This window comes from Haemorhous mexicanus, chromosome 1 (assembly GCF_027477595.1).
Source record: "Haemorhous mexicanus isolate bHaeMex1 chromosome 1, bHaeMex1.pri, whole genome shotgun sequence".
Lineage (NCBI taxonomy): Eukaryota > Metazoa > Chordata > Aves > Passeriformes > Fringillidae > Haemorhous > Haemorhous mexicanus.
The window spans coordinates 60,643,266-60,664,236 of record NC_082341.1 but is presented as its reverse complement, the minus strand read 5'-3'; the positions used below and the strand labels follow the sequence as shown (position 1 = coordinate 60,664,236).

General features: G+C 39.3%; 1 protein-coding gene across 4 annotated transcripts in view; it reads right to left on the bottom strand.

Annotated features, from left to right (window-relative positions):
- COL15A1 (collagen type XV alpha 1 chain) overlaps positions 1–20,971 on the bottom strand; it is a 116,464-nt gene that overhangs the window by 72,266 nt on the left and 23,227 nt on the right. For all 4 annotated transcript variants that reach the window (XM_059850883.1, XM_059850875.1, XM_059850900.1 and 1 more), the window contains exons 3-6: positions 6,841–7,388; positions 3,240–3,314; positions 2,732–2,824; positions 184–310 (exon numbers count right to left, since the gene is read on the bottom strand). In XM_059850883.1, coding sequence (XP_059706866.1) covers positions 184–310; positions 2,732–2,824; positions 3,240–3,314; positions 6,841–7,388 — 843 coding nt within the window. The remainder of the gene's footprint in view (positions 1–183; positions 311–2,731; positions 2,825–3,239; positions 3,315–6,840; positions 7,389–20,971) is intronic.

Sequence of the window (20,971 nt, the reverse complement as noted above, 5' to 3'; positions counted from 1 at the left end):
AAATGTTTGATGTGCCAATTCTTTTCTAGCACACAGGATGTCCAAAACCATAGGATTTTTCTTTCCTGGCAGCACTCAAAATATGACAGTGGCTTTCCATACACAGGAAAATGACAGACTCAAAACCAGAGAATGTAAATGACCCCACCCCCCCAAAAAAAGCCCCAAAACTTGAGGCAGTGCCTTGTTCTTTAGATTTAGCTGCTTCTGAGGTTTCTTCTGATCTGTGATTTCCAGAGAAATCATCCTCTTCCAGATAAGCCAGTATGGTTGGGGGGGCTTCCACTGGCTCAGCCAACGTTTCTTCAGGCTAAAAAAAAAAAAAAAAAAAAAAATCCCAAAGAACGGTTTAGAGTAAAGGCTTATCACATGTGTTAAATGAAGAATCACTACATTACCTTCCTCAAAGCACAGTCATCAGAGCTACCACATCTGTGAAGCAAACCAGAATTCTGAGAAAAAATCCTGGAGTACCTTGGGACTCCATTCCTCCAAAGCAAGGGATGTATACTTGAGAAACCCATGGAGAGGGAGGAAACCACAAGCAACATACACTTGTCAGAGACTGTGTTTTCAGGCAGGACCTTTGGCTTGGTTCATTCCAGTCTGGTTCATTCCAGCTCAGTATTGCTTTACCTACTAAAGTGTCTTTACTTCAACGCACGAGTCTTCTGACTTCTCTTCCAATTCTATGCTCATCCCACTGGTGGGACAATGAGGAAATGGCTGTATGGTGCTTAGTGGCCAGCTGGGATTGAATCACATCTTTCATAAGGAAGAATAAAAGCCAAAAATTCTACTGTTGCTGTGTGTAATTTTGAATAGTGCAGTAATTATGAAGATTCTTAAACAGAAGCTAAAAACAATAGCTAAAAGAATTGATATTTTTCTGCATAGAGAAGCTAGACATATTTCCTGAATGAGCTACAGTTTTATCCAAATGAGAAAAAGTCAAGCCACAGTAAGATTTCCTGGATTAAATTTAGTGGTGTGACATAAAATGCAGAGGAGTCATCAAGCACTAGGGCAATTTTGCTGCCATTTGGAAAAACCCTACCTGGCTGCAAAAATTCAGGAAAAGTAAAGTGCAAATCCTGCATCCAGTGAGGAATTAGCCCATGCAGCAGTACCAGCTGGGCCAGCTGCCTGTCTTTTGATCACTTAGAGGAAGCTGGGAGAGCAAGGACTGCCTCAAGAAGGCTCAGGATTATCTTATCAATGTGTAGAAGATCTTTGTAAGAGGGAGTAAAGAAGACAGAACCAGATCCTTCTCTATAGCCAGTGAAGGGAAAAGAGACAGTGGACACACATTGAAAGACAAGAAATTCAGGCTCTATGTCAGGAAAAAACCTACATTGAAACAGGGAGGCTGTGGAGTCTCCATTCTTGAGGAAATCCAAAACCAAGCAGCACTGAACAACCTGTTTAGTGAGCAACCTGCTGTATTTGGCTCTGCTTTGAAAAGGGACTTGGACAGGGAAATTTTCAAAGGTCCCTTTCAAACTCAGCTGTCTGTGATTCTGCGCAAAGCACAAGGCAGGCCAAAATGAGTTTGGTGAGCTACATGTAAAAGGCAAAAAATTAATAAAATTTTATTCAAACACATCGGGAACAGGAGGCTGGGTCAATACTTAATAAAATTATAAAAAGAGGGATCAGAGAATTTAAGTCTATAATAGAAAAAAAAAAAGCTTTTCTTCCATTAATGTAGACCCTAGAAGAGTTAAAATTCTTGCAGAAAAATATTCTTGGGAAACTCAGCAGTGGATAGGACTAAAAGGGAAGTCTTTGTATGAAAAGGGTTGGAAACACAGTAAGTGAAGGACAGGACATCACAACCAAAAAGTATTTGCCCATGGGTTCTGTAACATTCAACAGTGAAATAGCTGAAGTGTGTACAATATCGGACAAATGTGAACATAGTTTCTATGAAAGCATTTCTCAGAAGAAAACTGATTTTCTCTAAAGGAACCAATGAGAACTTGTATTTAAAAAAAACACATTTGACACCAGCAGCATGGAAAGATTCATTGTGTGGAATGGACTAGAATATTTAAGCCTTAACATTTCAGCCTTAATAAAAGCCTTAAGCCTTTGTACCTTAATATTTAAGGTACAAAAATTGAGGAGGACACAAAGTGTTGGAAATCTCTAAAAATGGTAAGAAACAGCTGTTTACTCTGTTATCCAGTCAATTAACCACCAAATGAGAGCAGCCACAGTCAGCATGCTCAGAAGGGCAAGAAAAAGGTGCGTGTCCTTCACAAAACATGCCATTAAATTAGCTAAGGAATTATGCAGCAGGAATCAGAGGGTGGTAAAATTCTCATGTGTTAAAAAAATCCCAAACAGCAAAGCAAGAAATTCAAGGATGAATGACTCAGCTGAGTTCTACAAACCACATATGGTCTTGGTGCATGCATTTCCTGAGATAAAAATTGGTGGAGAGTAAGAGTGTTTCCAGGAAATGTCATATATATTTTCCCAATCTTCTATTATACTCTTCCAAAGATCTTGGATCTCTTCCCAAGACCTGGTTGCTGATTGTTATCAAATATACCAGATTTTTATCTGGAACTGTGCGATCATTCTCATGGATGGGTGCACATTGTTCTCATGGGAGCCTTTGGAAATTGCCAAATATCAAAGCTATTCATCAAATCCAGACCCCACCCTTTAGAAGAGTAATATTAAAACAGAATTTTAAAGTAGATGAATCAAATAAATTTACCCTTATGGGAAGACGAGAAGGTGCAAGGGCTTCTTGTGCCTCAGAACTGTCATGTTCTTGAATGCTGCCATTGCCACTGCTGTCCCCTGAAGCCTGTGCAAAACCCAATTATTGTGAGGAAGTTCATACAAGTCAGGGAAAAAAGCATGATCTCCAAGGAACTGGCTATTTAATGCAGAAAAATGCCCCTTTTTTGGCTGGTGAAGCTTCAGTGTCATTATGATGTTAACTTATTTCAGTACTTACAGCATTCCATGAAAATGACCCTTCAGAAAAATAAAAGCCACAGTTCATTTCCTGAAAGCTCTTTAAGACGAAACAAACTGATACTTTTTGAAAAAATAGGTTAGGGGGTTGTGCAGGAAAAAAAATCCACCCCACAGAATGTTTTAAGTATGAGATGATGTTTCCAAGAAAAAAATTCCACATTTAGTGTTATGAAAGATGTCAAATGGAAATTACTTTGAAATCTCTGAGGCTCTGAGGTAGTGTTTATATGAATACTTACATAAGGGTCATCATCTTCACAATGATCTTCAGTAGCCCTTGGGTCAGATTTGATTGTCAGATGTTGAATCGAGCCCTACAAGGAACACCAAAAACATTTCAAGGAAGTAATATTTTAAGTAGCATGTGTGAAGGGCAGTGAGGGTGGAGGAGTGGGAATTAAACAAAGTAAAAAAATACCCCAAATTGTGTTCTGATTTACTTGGAAAATGGTCCAAAGTATAAAATTTCATTATAGTAATCCAAATTTAAGACATAAATATGTTCACAAATTTTTCTTTTACAACATGTAGAGCAAACGGAAGCTGCCAGAACAAAATAACTGTTATGTCCCAATGACACTTTGATCATCACACTGCATTGTTAGTGTCCCAGCTGAAGAATTATGGATTATGTCACACTGTAAAAAACTCTGGCTTTTTAGGTAAGAAATGCATTGCAGCTCCAGAAGTGGCATGTGAAAACCCTAAAAATGGAGACAAAGGATGGGAAGGGATGAGTAAGTCACTTTGTCCCCAATAAGTGACAAAGTGAGTCAGGAAGAAGCCAGTTTAAAACTTTCCAGAACGGAAATAAAGGAGATGGATTTTCTGATAATAATTGCTTCCTTTTTCAGAGTCACAAACTGTTCTTCTCAGTCTGACATGCTGAAGGAGGAGTAACAATCTCATTTAAAACATTTAACTATTGTTTGTGCAAAGACTTAAAGTGCTTTAAGAAATGTGGGGGATGTTTCCTTATTACAAGATCTTACAGAGTTAGACATGATGCACAATAGAGCACAAAGACAGATATTCAGGTAGAGAACCTGTTTGCATATAACACACAACCTAGAATATTTTAGAAAATAATAAAAAATTTGATTCTATCTTTAAAAATCTTCTAATTTATCTGCCTTTGAAGACTATGAAACTCATGTGCTTAGTGCCTCCTGAGTTTGCTGGACTTCTGAGGCAAAAGCTCTGCAATCTCAACATCCTATTTCTCTCAAAACTTAATGGGCAACTCAGATATTGAACGATGTCAGACTGACTGAACAGTTCACTGAAAAATCATACGTGAAAGGAGGCACAACCAATTAAGCAGTCTCCTGGAAGTGATCTTTTCTTTCACAGTACAAGTGAATCACATTTGGAGAACACATTTTTCTCCTCTTGCTCTAATTTGTGGCCCTGGATGATAAAGAAAGCAAAGTGGAGAGCTCTAATGCTTCCCAAATGTTACTGCTAGCCTATTCCTCCAACTAGGAAAATCATGGACCAATCTGCATGATAGGGGTGCTAGGGATGTGATATTTACTCCCTCTCTGGGTCTCATAGCTGCTTCTGCCTTGCCCGTGAAAACTGGTTTGCAGCATCTGGCATCATCAGTGATTCAGCTGTACTTGGCTGTTGTCTGGTTTCTTTTCTTTACAAGCATCAGGGCTAGATTTTCCTTTGGTTTCAATAGAACTGATGATAGTTATGTCCTTTTGTGTCTGACAACCACAGCCTTAGACACATGAATTCCCATTAGCCAGAGCAAACCGACATCTGACATCTATTCATTTGCACAAACTGCTATGATTTGTTTCTGTTTTGGGCAATTAATGTAAACAGTTCTTGGCATAGAAACAGAGTTTGAGTGAGGTTCAAGCATTTCATTTTTCTACTCAAAAGCGATTGTGACATATGATGCAAGAAGAAATAAAGGCACGGGAACCTAGACTACAAGTCACAATTAGTGCTAATGAAGCACTCAGAGTATTGGCTGAAATTTATGTACTCAATATAGCATACAGAACAGCTTGTTTCCGTGGAAATGCATTACAGTGTCATCCACCATGCACTTCTGTCATCATATTTACAGATTTATTGGTGATCATCGCATGTGTTTTCCAGGTGGGATAATGTCCTGGGTTGCAAGATGTGGGTGGGGGTCTGTATTCTATTGCCATCTGTTAGAGGTGGGGCAGTTATCTTCTGTTAATTGGGCAGTTTTTCTTTCTCTATTCTACAAACCTGTCCTCCCTCCTGGGAGATATCTTCTGTTAATGGGCCATTGAGTGTCACTGCATGACTGATAAAATTACATCATCCCACTGTGAGATGCTCTGCCCAAAGGAAGGAGTCAAACATTCCTACCTGGATATAATCTGAGATTTGAAACGCCAGAGTCAGCCTTTTCCACTGGATTCCCAGAGGAAGACCAGGCCCCTCTACACCACCACTGGGCCTTCAGAGGAAAACTACACCCTTCTGCAGGATCACTGCTTCAACAGAACCACATCTGTCACTGCAGGAGGACTGCAGCCACAATTCCAGTTGGACTGCTACCAACACCCTGACCAACAGGGTGTGAGGTGGTATTCTGACTGTCAGTGATGTTTTGTATTACTGCATTGTTTATTTTAATTTTCTCCCCTAATAAAGAACTGTTATTCCAGCTCCCATATCTTTGCCTGAGAGCCCCATAATTTCAAAATTATGACAATTCAGAGGGAGGGGTTTTTTTCCATTTCAGGGGAAGCTCCTGCCTTCCTTAGCAGACACCTGTCTTTTCAAACCAAGACAGAAACCAAAGTGGTTTCCTTTTCTTGAATGTTTCTCAATCTTACTTAGTGATTCACAGGCACTCACAATACTCCAGTCCTCCTATTTGCCTAAGAAAGGTAGCACCACCATGCAGTTTTCCTACATATCACTTTCCACCCTTTATTTCCTAAGAATCCATGTAGTTCTGTGATTCTAGACTAGTCAGACAAATGATAAAAGAACATTAAACTTGCTGCTTACCAGGTGGAGCTCACAACCTGCCAGTACGCCTGAATTTTGGAAAGAACATCTTTATTCCCTAAAGAAAAAGATCCACTCTGCTTTGTGCTGCTGTTTGACTAATTTAGAGGAGACATTAATCTCACAAAACACAGTACAAGTTCTGAAGTACAGGAAATACAAAAATAGGACAGACAAAATGTGACATTTTCTTTTCCATTTGACAGAATTGATCTCACACACAGCGTCTGCTCTCAGTGGCTGAGAATTTCAGTCAGGATGCAGCAGAAAGGATGCCTGCACTCAATCTAAGAAGGCTTGGGAGCCTTGTAGTAGTGGTTTTGGTGCATTCTATTTCCTAAAGCACCTGAGAAGCTTCAAATAACAAATAAATTGTAAAAATACACCCTTATCTTCCAACTATCTTTACCTTTGATGACATCATTCTCCTTCTGATGTTGAATATGAATACCTAACTAATAAGAATTTCAATCATTAGCTTAATAGTACAGTATTCTCAGAAATTAAGAAAATTAATTCTCTGAAATCTGCCCTTCTTAGAAAGGCCAAAAAAAATTATGTGACATGTTTACTTTTAAATGTTCTAATATTCAAACTGAAGATTGTGCTTGATATCTGGACTATTAATAAAATTCTGAGGCTCTCAGAACATTTGTATATTAAACCAGAGGTTATATAACTTCACTGTCAAACCCTAGCTAGGTATGGAAAATACAAGCTGTATGATTTGATCCTCACTTGGGATATAACCACATCAAGCAAGACTTCTTGGGTAGGGAGTACATGCATTAAACACTGAGGCATGTGAATTTATCAGACAGCACTTACTGTGAACTTTTCCAGTCCAGTGGCTCCTGCATTACCAACAAATATGCCAGAGCCAGATTCAAACACCAAGGTTCGAGCAGACCTTTGAAACTGAAGCCTCTGATACTCTTCACAGTCCATGAACAAAGCAATATCATTTCCCTCAACAGTCACAGTAAATTTATTCCACCTGTTAGTCATCACCGGCACTTTAAAGGAAGCAGCCTCTCGGGAGACATGGGATCCAGGCTCTGTGTAGTACATGATTATTCTCTGGGTGCTGTCATCAACTGGCGAAATCCTCAGTCCTAGGTAGATTGTCTTCTGGAAGGCATCTGTTATTGCAAAGAGCACTCCTCCACGATCACTGTTTGGCTTCACGGTGACCACCACAGCGAAGTCTCTGTAGAAAGGCGATGGGATGATAGCACTGGTCAGCCGGCCGATGTTGGAATCAGGACCAAAGCTGTAAGCTGGGAACCCTCCATAGCCCGTGACAAAGTAGACAGAAGGAGGAAGAGGGACTCCTATTAACTCCGTGAGGTCAAGGTGTCCTTTCGAGCCTCGCTCTGTGAGTGAGAAAAGAAGTGTTATTCGTCTTTGAGATACACAGCGCATTTGATTCACATGATTTAAGAAAAGCCTGAAAAACTGAAATGCAGTGTTTTTATACCAGGGACATACTTCTGGTACTTCAGGCCACAGTCCAGGTAGTGCTTAAACATAACCAGCTATGTACACACGTCATTATTTGTCCTTTGACTAAGGGAGATTACTCATATGCTAAAGGAAGGCACAGGTGAACATTTGGTGAAATTGAATGGCAACAAGTATTTCCTGCAAGATATATTTACTTCAGCTGTCCATAAACTGCAAAAAAATGCTGAATGTGCTTGCATAGTGAATTCAATGGAAAACGAGCAACATTTGATTTCTTAAATATATTGAGATCCTTTTTTTCTCAAAAAAACCAGCAATATTTCTCTACAAACAGCATGGCACAGCTTCACAAAAGAGGCTAAAATTTACAGTGGGTTTGCTTCATCCCTTGCAGTTACCTGTGTCTACAACAGAGGTTAGATTTTATTTATGCCCTAATTTCACATTTATCTCCTAAATTGCACTGCATACATAACAAATACTGTTCAGCAACCAAAACTCAGTTTTAAAAGGAGAGCATTTATGCTTTGGCATAAGGCAGAATTATGTATCTCTGCCAAACATGCCCAGAGAGAAAACTCCTACCAGATAATGGAGGAGCAATGACAGTAGCTAAGTATCTGCACCCAATTTTACCTAGAACCTTGGGAAGGCACACTCTAGCAACATACCACAAATACAACTACCAATTTTCTTCTTCTAAGTAAAAGCAAGCAAGAAAAGATAACATTTTTAATCATAATGACCAACTCAGATCTGAATCTATACAGAAATAATCTTTCAATTTTTAAATTTACTCAGTTACCTGTGACTACAACAGCTATATGGGCTGAATAAATCCAAGTGGATCATTAATGGAAAATGTATGACAGTGCATCTGAACACCACAAGCAAAATGAACTGAAAAACTGCTTAAAATACCTGATTAAAATCAGGCAAAAGAAAAGAATCTTATTCTTTGCTCTGTAAAAAAATTACTGCAATGTACTTCTGTTATTCATTGCTCATATGGAGCACCAGCCTGGACTATGCATGGCCAAGTGTCTTCCATTGTACAAATGGCTTTGCAAAGAAATAGTAAAGTGTTCTTCCTGTGCCAAAGATGCTACAGCACAGTAGAAATAAATCCTAATCTATTTTATTCTCTGTACTTTATTATCAGAGAATCAAAAAAGTTTGAAAAGATCACCAAGATCATGGAGTCCAAATGTTAACCCAGCCCCACCGTGTTCACCACTAAACCATGTTCACAACTGCCACACCCACACACCTTTTCAACACTTCCAAGGGGAGCTCATTAACTGAAAAAAAGGCTGATGTGCTTCATACAGAAACATTTGCCCTGAAATATTTTTGAAAGTATAGATGTTTTGTTTAGAAAAACTAGCTCCTCATCCAGAAACCAAATCCCTTTGACAATTTTAAATGCTTTGCCAGATAGATTTTTTTCCCCATCCCCAACAGCTTAAAAAGTGGATATACTTATTTTCTGGCCAAACATAGATAACAATATTTTGATTGTGAGTCTAATATTGGGTCACATTTCCTATTCACTCACACAAACACATAAAGAAACCTGCACTACAAACAGGTGTACTACACCTTAAGTGGTACCTAATGGCTTATGAAGTGTCATTACTACAGTGTAATGGCACTACATAAGCCATTACACAAGGGTAAGAAGGTAAGGAAAATAGTGATCTGGAGGGATAATATAGGAACTGTACACTGATACCAAAGCTACATCCAAAGAGTCATGGCAAAGCGACCAGGAAAGGAGATGGGCAATATCTAAGATGTTCAGCAATCAGGCTTGGACAGCAGGATGCATCCTAGGAGAGAAATCAATAAATACAACCGTGGTTTTCACATTTCCCATTCTCAAGGGAAGATTTAGTGATTGGAAAGGAGCCATTCATTCTCCCCACACAATGTGTGGAGCTGCGGTCTAGTTGCAGTTTCCCAGTCACTCACCCAACAGTAACAGACAGAGCCCCAAACACGAGCTCTTTTAGCCTCTGAGACAAACAAAAGACGGCAGCAAAGACAGCAAAGAGTCAGGAATTTTCATTTGAGTAAAATAAGTCAGGAGGGCCAGGAAGAGTCTGCACTTCAGTGAGGTTGGAGGTAGAACTTGCATCTATCCAGCAGAAAATCAAAACAGAACAAGAAATGTCCAGCCAAATTCCATGTTACAGCTCATACCCAGCTCTTAATGGATTTATGAGGACCTAGAGACACAGTTAAAAGCAAAATTCAGACCTACAGCCACAGGTTTTCAATTATATCTGACAAAATTTATGTGTCTCTAATGCTCCATTTATTAATGTTAGAATAAAAATACTCTCTCATTCCCTTACATAAATAGGTAAGTGCTGTGCTACTTTAAGTACCTGTATGTAGGGGGATACAGTATGGGTAAATGAAGGTGGTATAGAAGATAATCTTATCCCCCAATGAGTTGCAGCTGGACCAATTACTAAAGATTAGAAGCAGGCCTGATCTTAACAGGCCACACCTGTAGCCAATAAGAACAAGTGGTATAAAAGAGTGGATTGGTGGGATATGGTGTCAGAGGACTGCTGCAAGGACCAGGAACAGTCAGTGCTTAGAGGAGCTGCCTGAGAGAAACATAGAGGAGGTATGAAGCTCTGATGATGTGAAATCCTTGCACTATAATGATGTTAGAACTCATGTTATCTAAGACAACAAATGGTGATCCATCTCTGTGGAGCCACACAAGTCCTCCCTTAAGTGAGTTAAAACCAGCTGTCATAGTCTTAGCATCAGATTGACTCTCATCCTGTGCAAGAACAGCTCATTCCTCTGCTGTCCACAGCTGCATGAGCCTTGCTGGCAGCTCCTCTCCGTGCTCTTTTAAGGAAATGAGATAAAAGCAGTACTCTACTGAGGCTTTCATAACCAAACCAGGCTCAGAGCAGCCAAGATCAGGCACTTCTCTCTCTGTAAACTTGAGCCAAGGTGACCCTGCTTCCCTGTCCTCTTCCCATCCAAATTATCATAACTCCAGGTTGGAACTCCCTTTCCAGCAGCATAAATAAACCATCTCTGTCTCAGTGGTGCAGTGCCTCTGCTGTCTCTACTCTGCTTTCAAAGAGATACTGTAAGTGTAACAGGAAATTATTTTATACAGAGTGCAGTTACGATGTGCAGTAAGAGAATTACTTCTTCCCTGCTGCCAAAGTGCTTTTATTTTGAACTAACAATAAATATTTATAGCAATACCATTAAGCTGAGAAGGATTTCCACATCTAGCAAATAAAATTCAATCAAGTACTGCAGAGATAAAAAGAAGGGCAATATTGTAACACAGTCCCAGATGTGCTGCACGAAATGGAAGAGGCCAGCATCATTGCTGCTACCAGGAAAAACAGTGCTGGCTCTGCTTGGACACATTTTTAGCTGCCATTAATACGCTGTTGGACAACATGAATAGAATATATTGGTTTTAAAGGCAGCAGCATTTCCTTCCAGATGCCTCAGGAAACCTCAGAAGCGCTTCCTGGTGGTGTTGCACACCTGGAAGTCAGGCTGCAGCCAGCTGGAATCGGGGTACTCGCTGACACGCCAGAGCAGGGCAGGCATTCCTTTGAGAAAACCGCTTTCCAACACTTTCTGCCGGCTCCTGCTTTAATGTCATTGTCATTCTGCCCTCTACCGGGCGAAAGAGCTTAAATATAGTTAATTAAATAGACCTCTATTTTGCACAAAATACTGTTTGGGTCTCTCCCCAATCCCTGTTTTATCTTGTTTGAGAAACTATATTTCATTTCAATGCTTTCAAACTAACCACCACCAACATACTGTCTTCATACTGTTTTTCTGGTTTTCCTTTTTTTTTTTTTTTAACCCTGATCTAATACTGCACTATTTTCTTATTGTTTTGTCAGTTGTTTTACTAGAAGTCCTTCTACATATTTTTGGGCACCTTTTTTTTGTACATAAACCCAAGGCTTTTAATGTGTACTCAATTAACTGTTCTCCTATAATGACAAAAACCTATGTTTTAAACACACTGCAGAAGAGAATAAAAAATACAGTATATACACTAAGTATTCATTGTCCTTCTTTCCTTACAAACAAATGAGAGGAAAAAGTGGGAAATATTTAGCCATTCAACTCCAGTAGTGAGGCAAAGCTAACTGAGCTGATAACCAGGTCAAGAGACTGAAAGCACTATCTGGAAACTCAGAGTCCTTTTTCTGAGTTTGCAGCCCCCCTGAGAGTGAGGACTGTAGAGCAAATGTGGACTTGCTGTGCTCCTATCATGCCAGGTTCACACTCTACTTATGAGGCCTTTAGAGCCATTTAATTACCTGTGGAAAGGATCCTTTTTCTCATGCTAATCCTTTGGGGATGTACCAGGCCCATCAATTTCAAGACATTTTTCTTTACAGTTGCATATATTCCATACATTCCCTATGCATTAGTGGAAAAAGCAAAGGCAAATAGCACAGAAGTCCTTCATGGAAAAAGATTTCCAGACTTGCTAGGACATCCAGACCCCTAAAGATAACTCAACAAAGCTAACCTGTGTAAGAATTACAGAGTCTGCATCAAATATTGCAGCTGTTCAACAGCAGGCACCTGTGACCAGGCTGGACACTGACTTTATGAAATAAAGTCTGTGGTGCTGCACGTGTGCAACTGTGAGTGAGCAGTCTGACTGCCAGCTAGAGAGACAAGCAGCCCCTGATGACTGCAGGAGAGCAGGAGCTTTTGCATTTCACCACTAGGAAGCAACACCGCACTTCATAAATCAGATGGGAGCTTTGGCCTAGGAGAACATTGCTTATGAATCACCAGTGTCAGTGTCTGCTGTGAAAGCTCTTTTACAGCATCCAAGCTAGGATGTTTTAATTTCCATTACGTGTCCAACAAAGCAGATGTGAATTATCACACTCCCCTTCTTCTTTCACAATGACCTTGAAAATCAGACAAAGTACATTGTCTTCTGTGTATTTTCTTGGGGGATTTAGGGTGGGGGGGTATATTGATATATTGCTGTTCTTGTTTTCTCTGTCCCTCTCTCTTTTTTTATCTTTAATTTTAAGCGAGAAAATGATCAACACCCCCACTGCAAAAAAAAAAAAAAAAAAAAAAAAAAAAAAAAAAGTATTTCTAAGATGATGATGAAGACAGTTCACTTTTAAAATTCTGGCAGAGGGAGAGCTGATGCTCTTAGATTTAACAGCTGTACATGCCAGCAGAGAGTCTCTGCCCAAATGTGGAAAAACAGACACTGGCATAGTCTGGCCCACTGACCTGCATATAAATTCTCATCCCATATAAAGAGGCTGAATGGGAAGCAAGGATAGAGAACACTTAATCAGCAGCTCCTGCAGATGCCCCTGCTGTCTTTGCCAGACCCTGTCTCCACTACAAGGTTTTGTCTTAGAACAGGGGCAGAAGAAGGATATGGACAGGTGGGATTTGTGAGTTACAATTTGCTCAATGAAAATTAGAAGCCTTCAGCCAGAAATGCTCCTTTGCTCCTCACACCTGAATGACCTGAACACTGCCTTCTCCCTGTGTTTCCCACGAGTGTCATGCCTTCCTGCTTTTCCTCTGACCCTGTGAATGACCCAGAAAGCTCTCTCTTGTCAGGAAATCCTGCTCCCGACAATCATGTATGTACTCAGTGCCTGTGTAAGAAGACAGATGTCATGCTGCCTGCCCACACCACTGTCAGAACATCTGTTCCATCATCACAGCAGTAAAAGTCTGTATGGTCAGTGAGCCTCAAGGCCAGCTTTGTATGCTGTGTGCAGTGTGCTCTTGCAAGCAGACCCTACCCAAGAGCTCCTAAGGACAAGCATTATCTCCAATACGGCTGGAAACAGTGCCTGCAGGGAGTTTTTGAGTGGAGCATGAAAGAAACAAAGTGCTGATAGATATTTTTGTAGCTTCTACAGTCTGTCATGGTCTCTGTGTGGTAGGGGCTGATACATTTATAACGCAGCTTTAGAGCTTTAGGCACAGCATTATAAGACCTTCCTCACACAGCTAAGCTGAGAGTAGACAATCACTTCATTCCAGGTCAGACTAGGTGAGAACAGAAGGAGATAAATATTGCTGCAATAACTGAGGCTATGTTTTGGACTTCTTGCTTTGTTCTTTGTTGTTTTGGGGTTTTGTTATTGTTGTTTTTTATTTTTAAAAATTATGGGCTATAAACCGAGAAAAATATTGAAAAATAGAGGATTTTTTATGCATGACTTGACTCTTCCACAGCACTTTGAGACCTGGTGGACAGTGTGTCTCTCTCAGATGACTAAGCTATCCATCCTTTTATGCTAAGCAACAGAAGTCGATATTCTGTTACTAATGTTTCATTTTCAAGTCCTTGGGAGGATTTCTATTGTCTTCCAGGAGCATCCCTTTCATAAATGTTCTTAAATTTATACACCTGATATTTATAAATTCTTTTTATTCTTCTAAATGTATTCTCATGTATTCTTTACACTATTGGATTTAGTAGCTAATAGATTTGATTTATAAAAAGCCAGGATTCAGAGAAGTTAAAAAAAGATTGTGAGGTAGATGATATGGGAACAGTAAATACTAGAAGTGTCTTGTGTTGAACATTAACATTTCTGACAGCTAAATGCCTTTAGAGCATGAATGTACCAGTAAAAACATAGAAATAAAATCTAGCCAACATAGTCCTTCTTTTTCCATCTTCCTATTTCCCAAGAATTTCATTTCCCAAGAGCTGTGCTACAGTACTTTTATATCTTAGTATAAATCACATATGCTTTTATTATGCTCCTAGTGTTTTGCCTTTCCCCAGTGAACACACTGAATTTTAAAAAAAGTTGCTTGATTTTAAACAAGATATCATAAAAATGTCATCTCTAGTCAAAAAGCTCTAGGTTGAAATTCTGGCTAAAGTCCTAAGTGAAAGACCTTCTGGTTTTACAACGATTACTTGATATAAATTCCTAGAATTTTGTGTTATGATTGGATTCTGTTGCCAGGAAAGAGTAAGCACTCACTAAAGCTTTTCCAGCATTTAAGGCATCTTATGCAAATATGCTGTTTTTCCAAACAGTCCCTCTCTAAGTGGAGACACAAGTATGTTTCCCACCCTTACTCTGCTCCTGATCCATGAGGTTTGTAAGGAATTAATGGCCATCAGGCCTCCGTGTCTTTGTCAGATTTGGTGCATAGAAGTTCGGGCTCAAAATCAGCAGACTCAGAAATCATTGCACAGACACGTGCTGCAATAATAGGTGCATTATTTCCTAGTGAAACCAAGTTAGACTCAAAGCATTACTGGAGTACCTGCCTACAGATATCCTCTTAAACACAAATATAAGGGGTTCTTTTTTCCAGCTCAGTGGAGTAACAACTTTTACTCCTTACAAACCACAGATTTCCCACTAGGGACCTCACACATGGACCCGTGCAACAGCAAACTAAGCAAATCTGGTTTCAGCTCCCTGACTTCATAAACAAATATTTTGCCAAGTATCTTTTAGAGGAATTGCTATCTTTATTAAGAAGAAATAGAAGTTTCCTTTAGAAGACAAATGAAGCAAAAATGAGATGCTGGATATAGGTATTTTACCCCCTTCACACAGATGGAGAATGCAGTGCAGAGACTTTGCTTTCACCCAGCTTCAAATATGCACAGCCTCATACATTACATTATCCATGTTTTTGGGACTTTTTCACAACCAGAAACCCTGGAAGTTCAGATAAAATCCTCAGATATAGACCTACTCACTGCTGTCTCTGTCAAATAGTTCAAAAAGTGTCAACCAGTTCTACAAACAAGACTTATAATTTTTTTTTATTTTCACTGACATACTACCATGGAACACCAATAAACTGCTGACTTTTTTCCAAAAAGGCATCATGAAGTAAGTGACCATGCCATGAAATGTGTTATTCTATGTAGATGATGACCAGGAGTCCTTCCTTATGGTGCAGCTGGATTTTCAGGTACATATTCCCCCTTTTCCCTCCATCCTTGTCTACCTGTCATCACAAGACCCAAAGGGCAGTCTCAACCAGGGGCTTGAGAAACTTGAGAGAGATGAAACAACCTTTCACCCTGATTCAAAGCTGCATTTCTCTTGTGTATTTCCACGGAAATATGGCAGGAGCCCTGTGGCAACGTTGGAACAGCCCCATTGATCAGACCTTCCAGCAATGCAGTTCACTGTTTTAATCGGGATCTAGCATGTAAATGAGACCTTTTATGTACACAGGTATGTATCAAATCTTGAGTTATCTAGCTGTGACATCACTGATCACTGCCTGATGACTTAATCAGAGAGACCAGATTGCCAGATCACAATTAACCATAAGAACACTGACTCAGAGGGAAGTAGAAGATAATACATTTTCTAGCTTGGTAACATTAATTTTAATAGGTCTACTATCATGAAGAATCATTGATCTAATTGTGATGTGTGTGCAGCTTATTGCCCTCATGAGCAGTTCTCCACTGCTTGTATACAGTGTGAATTAAAATCAATAGCTTCTGCCTAGAATAACTGAAACATCTGTTATATTTTATTCAGGATTTAAAGCTGTATGAACAAAGGGAGAAAATGATTTTTTTTTTTTAATCACACAGAGGATATATTATGTTTTACACATGCATGGCCAAAAATAATTTCATTTCCTCCAGAGAATTTAGAGAATAGATGTAGTCTTATTCTTGGTAAATACTATATTTTTAGTTCCCTCAAATGTTATTTGAGACAAGAACTGAAAATAGAGAAAGAGATAAAAGTAGCATACACCAGTAATTCTTAGTTCTTGATACTTGATATACAGTTGAAAGTCTTTCCCAGAGAAGTCTCAACTGCATACTGTTCCTAACCTGGAAAATATAGCTGATTTACATCTGCATCCAATGTTTATAAATCCATTTAAAATGTGTTGGCATATTGGCCTTCTGCTTTTAAAAAGCTGGTTGACACAAAATGTTGTTCTTTTGGCTTAAATTTCAAAGGTTACTTTCTCAAGGCCATTAGTGTTGTGATAAGAAAGAGTGATGTTCTTAGAATTTATTGTGTTTTTCTTAATTCTCGTTTGAACCGAAGATTCGGAAAGTCAAAAAAAGAAACTCACATAATAAGCAACAAAGCAGAATGCTATTGGCATTTTTTGGCATTGATTATATGCTTTGCTCTATACTTTCACTGCCTGAGCCCTCATTTGTATTTTAAGACCCTGGTTGCACCAATTTCGCCCATGATAAGCACAGCTGTGTGTTAGTAATAGGACAGCTATGTTGCGTAAAATTCTAATTAGGTCTGAATTAAAGCATGCCTTTTGATGGGTCAGACTCCAACAGAAGTCTCCAGGTAGTGGAAATTACAGCATCATGCAGCCTAAAGGCTGTGTTTTCCATGTTGCAAGCAGTGAGTTCTCCAGACCTTTCAGCTGTCTTCTCCCACCTCCTTTTTCTTCCACCATCAGCTGGAATCACCCCCCACCTCCAACATTCCCTATATAGTCAAACACCACCTCATCTTTGTTCTTTGTTTAGCAGCTTCTTGGCAAAACCACTGGACAAAGACATGCCATCCAATGTGCTGAGCTGCAGTTTCAGGAGGCATTTTTCCAACTGCAAGCTTTATGATAAATCTCACAGGCAGTGCTGTCACCCTTTTCCCTGAGAATGTACCACAGCTTAGTCTTGTTCTCTGGCACATGCAGCACATGCTGCCAGGCCTGTGAGCAGTAATGAGCTTGTACAAGCCAACAGGCACCAAAGTCTTCAGTCTCTTCTGAGTCTGTCAACATTTTTGTCAACAAAAATGTCACAGTAACCCTTTAAACCTCCCCTCTCTGTCTCCCATTCCCTACTCACATTTGCAGACCCATCAAGAAAATTTAAGGTGAACAGGATCTAACTACCCTCCTCCTTATCAGTCTTTGAAAAGAATATTATTCTTATATGGTCTATTTTTTTTTTTCCCCAAAAAATACCAACATACACTTTTCTGGGCAAGTGGCAATTAACAGGACTGCTCTGGAATCGTAGAGATAACCTGTTCTTCTGGCATCCATAGGTCACAAATCCTGCTGACAAAAGCCTCGGTATGTTCAGGTTCATTCCCTGGAAGCTGAACATTAGGGCTTCAGTTTACAGTCAGTGAGCTTTCACCTTCTCTGTACATGCTACTCTGTGCACAAAATTCAGCAGTAATAAAAAGTATTCAAAGAACAGCAGAATCGTGCTGTAGTAGGTTAAACCTGAAACAGTTATGAAAATTGAGGAAAAGATATTGCTGTTAAATAGTTCTTTGCTTTTCAGGAACTCTGGACATACAGTCAAAAATAGAAGTGTAAGAAGTTTTCACATGGGATGAATCATGGTAGCTCTGTTGCTTTCAGTACAGCAATGACAATTTTACATAATACAGCAGCCACTCTCAATACCCAAATTGAGACTGCAAGTGTGGAAACACATGGTTGATGGCAACCCCAAACTTGTAGGCATCAGTTATTTCATCACTTTCTTATTTAATCATCACCTTCTTGTTAAAATGCTAAGTATATTCCATAGAAACATAAATTACAATTTGGCAAGATCACAGCAGCTGAATGCAGGGGGTATAAACAGAACACTGAAATTTGCAGTGCAGAGATTGAAAGATCCATCCCCAAGAACTTTTCCATATGGATTAGCTTCCTTGTGAGCCAGGTCAGTTCCCAGGGGTCTGTCTGGCAGCTGCATTGCTTGCTTTGGAGCAACACCAAGGAACTAGCTGATACAGCCTGTGAGGTCATATGTAGGAGCTTTTCTGTTATTTTGAAGTAAGGAAAAGAATCACAAAATTATTTTGGCTTATGAAATGCAAATACAGGACTTCAGACTCAACAGGGCAAGAGGCTTATCTTGGATCTGACAGGATGTCTCTTTCTGCAGCTGAAATTTTGTGGTTCTGTTACATGACCACATAGCCAAAGTCACACAGATATTAATATATTTGGCTACACTCTCATATTTGGACTCTGAACATCTGCAGTGACCTGAAGTAACCTGGTGAATTCTGGTAGGCCAGAGAATAAAGACAGGTTTTAAAAACCACTTAGTTGATATCTAGAACTGTGTCCCAGAAGAGGTTCTGTGCCAGACTGAAAGGGAACAAACAGAAAGATACACATTCTGATCAGCAGGAACAACAGTGCTCAAAAGGAATACCAGAAATACTGTCAGTATCTTTATTACATCTGTCTGACTTGGCAATTTTTGGTGGTTAATAGTAACTGCTATTAATTACAAAAAGTAATATCTACTTAGAAACACAGTTAATGGCAGATCTGCTAGTGACAAACAATCTACTCATGAAGTAGTGCTGTATTTGAATGGCAACATAATACATGGAGATATTAAAGAATGGATGTTTTCACCATTGTCCTTCCTTTCTTGACTTTTCTTCATAAACACTTTTGGAGAAAGTGGTACCCTTATCCGTTGGTTTGATCACAGTGTCAAAGACTTCAGGGTGTGGCAAAGAACTCCTTGTAAGCAAAGGAGGAATGAGCTGAAAAGAACCTGACAGAGCTTCTTTATATATATATATTCATATTTTTACAGGCAGTCACGCATATGTTTTCCAGAGGAAATGTGGCTGGAGAAAAGAGAGCTTGGATCCTTTGAAGTCTCCTATATTTGTAGCTATAAGAGGCAACTTTCTCAAAGAAGTGCCAAAGATCTGACACACAGATCGGACTAATTATTATAATCTTACGAATTTATATAAAACCATGAAGCCAGGATGGAAAGAGGATGGAGCCAAACTCTTTTCAGTGGTGCTCATGGACTAGAAAAGAGAGGATGGGCACAAACTGAATCACAGGAAACCCTCTGAGCATGAGGGAACCCCTTCTCACCCTGAGGATGACTAAGCACTGAGACAGGTTATGCAGGGAGTTTCTGGAATCTCCTTCCTTGAAGATATTAAAAAATGGCCTGGACATGATCCTGGGCAACAGCTGAGCAGGGAGACTAGACCAAATGACTTCCAGAGGTCCCCTTCAACTTATAAATGGACTATAAAGTATTTATTTCCCCCCCCCCCCCCCTTTTTTTTTGTCCTCTTTTCATAGTGAAAAGACCCGCTGATTGACTTCCCACTTGGAAGCATCACTTTATTAACATAATTATTGTGTCATTTAACATAATGTGCCACTAAGGAGAAATTGTCTAAAAACCAAAAACTGAATAATTCTTGCTGGGCAAACAGCCAGACTGCTCAGGTAGTTAACATGATAGCAGGTGGTGCACCAAAAGCCTACAAGCCTGAGCTCTCTTGTTGATCAAAGCTGCTGAGGTACATGTGTGTATAGACACATTTCTACATAAAAATACAATTTTATAAAAAATTAACTTATCTTGTTGTCACTATAAAATGATAAAAAATTTCTTTCTGACACTACATGATACAAAACATGCAAGTGTGACAAATTAATTTAAATTATACAACCACTCTGGAATTCCCATAAACATTAAAACAGTATGTGGTAGCAGATTTTTTTTTTTTTTTTTTTGAACAAGAGCTGCTCAGTCTAGTTTTTGAAGCAGTTGGTGAAGTGTTTGCTAACAGCAGGGCCTTATGCTGCTCGATCCAGTTTTGCCTATGTGGCAGCTATAGATATTCCAAACTAAAAATCAGATATTTATTGCTCATTCATTTCCACTGAGACAAGTCTGAAATGAGTCCTTGTATTTGTACTCAGCCCAGCAGTGGAAGAGAATAAAAACAAAAGCCTAATTCTGTGTCATGCTTCCTGTACCCAAATGCAACAAACATGAAGATGTGGAGCTCTTCAAGTAGGAAGGGTTGTGGTTTTCTCTCCTGAAAAAAAACCCAACCCAACCACATGTAGTGGACAGAAGGCAGAGAAATAATATGCTGAAAAGTGAAAAACAAAGCACATACCCTCCACAGACAACTGGGAAAAAAACCATACTTCCCTTTGAAAATTTATTTTACTGTTGGGTTGTTAACAGCTAACAGGACTGAAGCATTTGCTTACTGTAATCACCAATAAAACCACCTGACTGTGACATTTTTGAGTAAAAAGGAGATTTTGTTCAAGCCAAAGAAAATCCCCCAAGAGAGATAGGAAATACTTTGTGGACTGTGATTATTTTCATGCACCCATTTTGCATTTGCTCTACAACTTTTTTTAATTAGCCTTTTTTAATTGATGAAGTCAGTGCAACACAATTCTTGTTGCACAAAAATAATTATTTTAATAGATGCATTGATATAAATTATCTCATTGTAAAATAAAACATGAAGCCATGCCTAATGTCTTTGGATTGTAATTCTGGCATGGTTTAAGAATACAATAAATTTAGATTCCTACGTTTCTGCAATTGTTTAAAAATGTCCTCATCACCTAATGTTAAGGCAGAAATTTCCAGTTTAGCTTTGTAGAGTCTGCCTTTACAGTTTGCCAGGAATTGTTTGTCTCCTTGCTGGTACTGTGG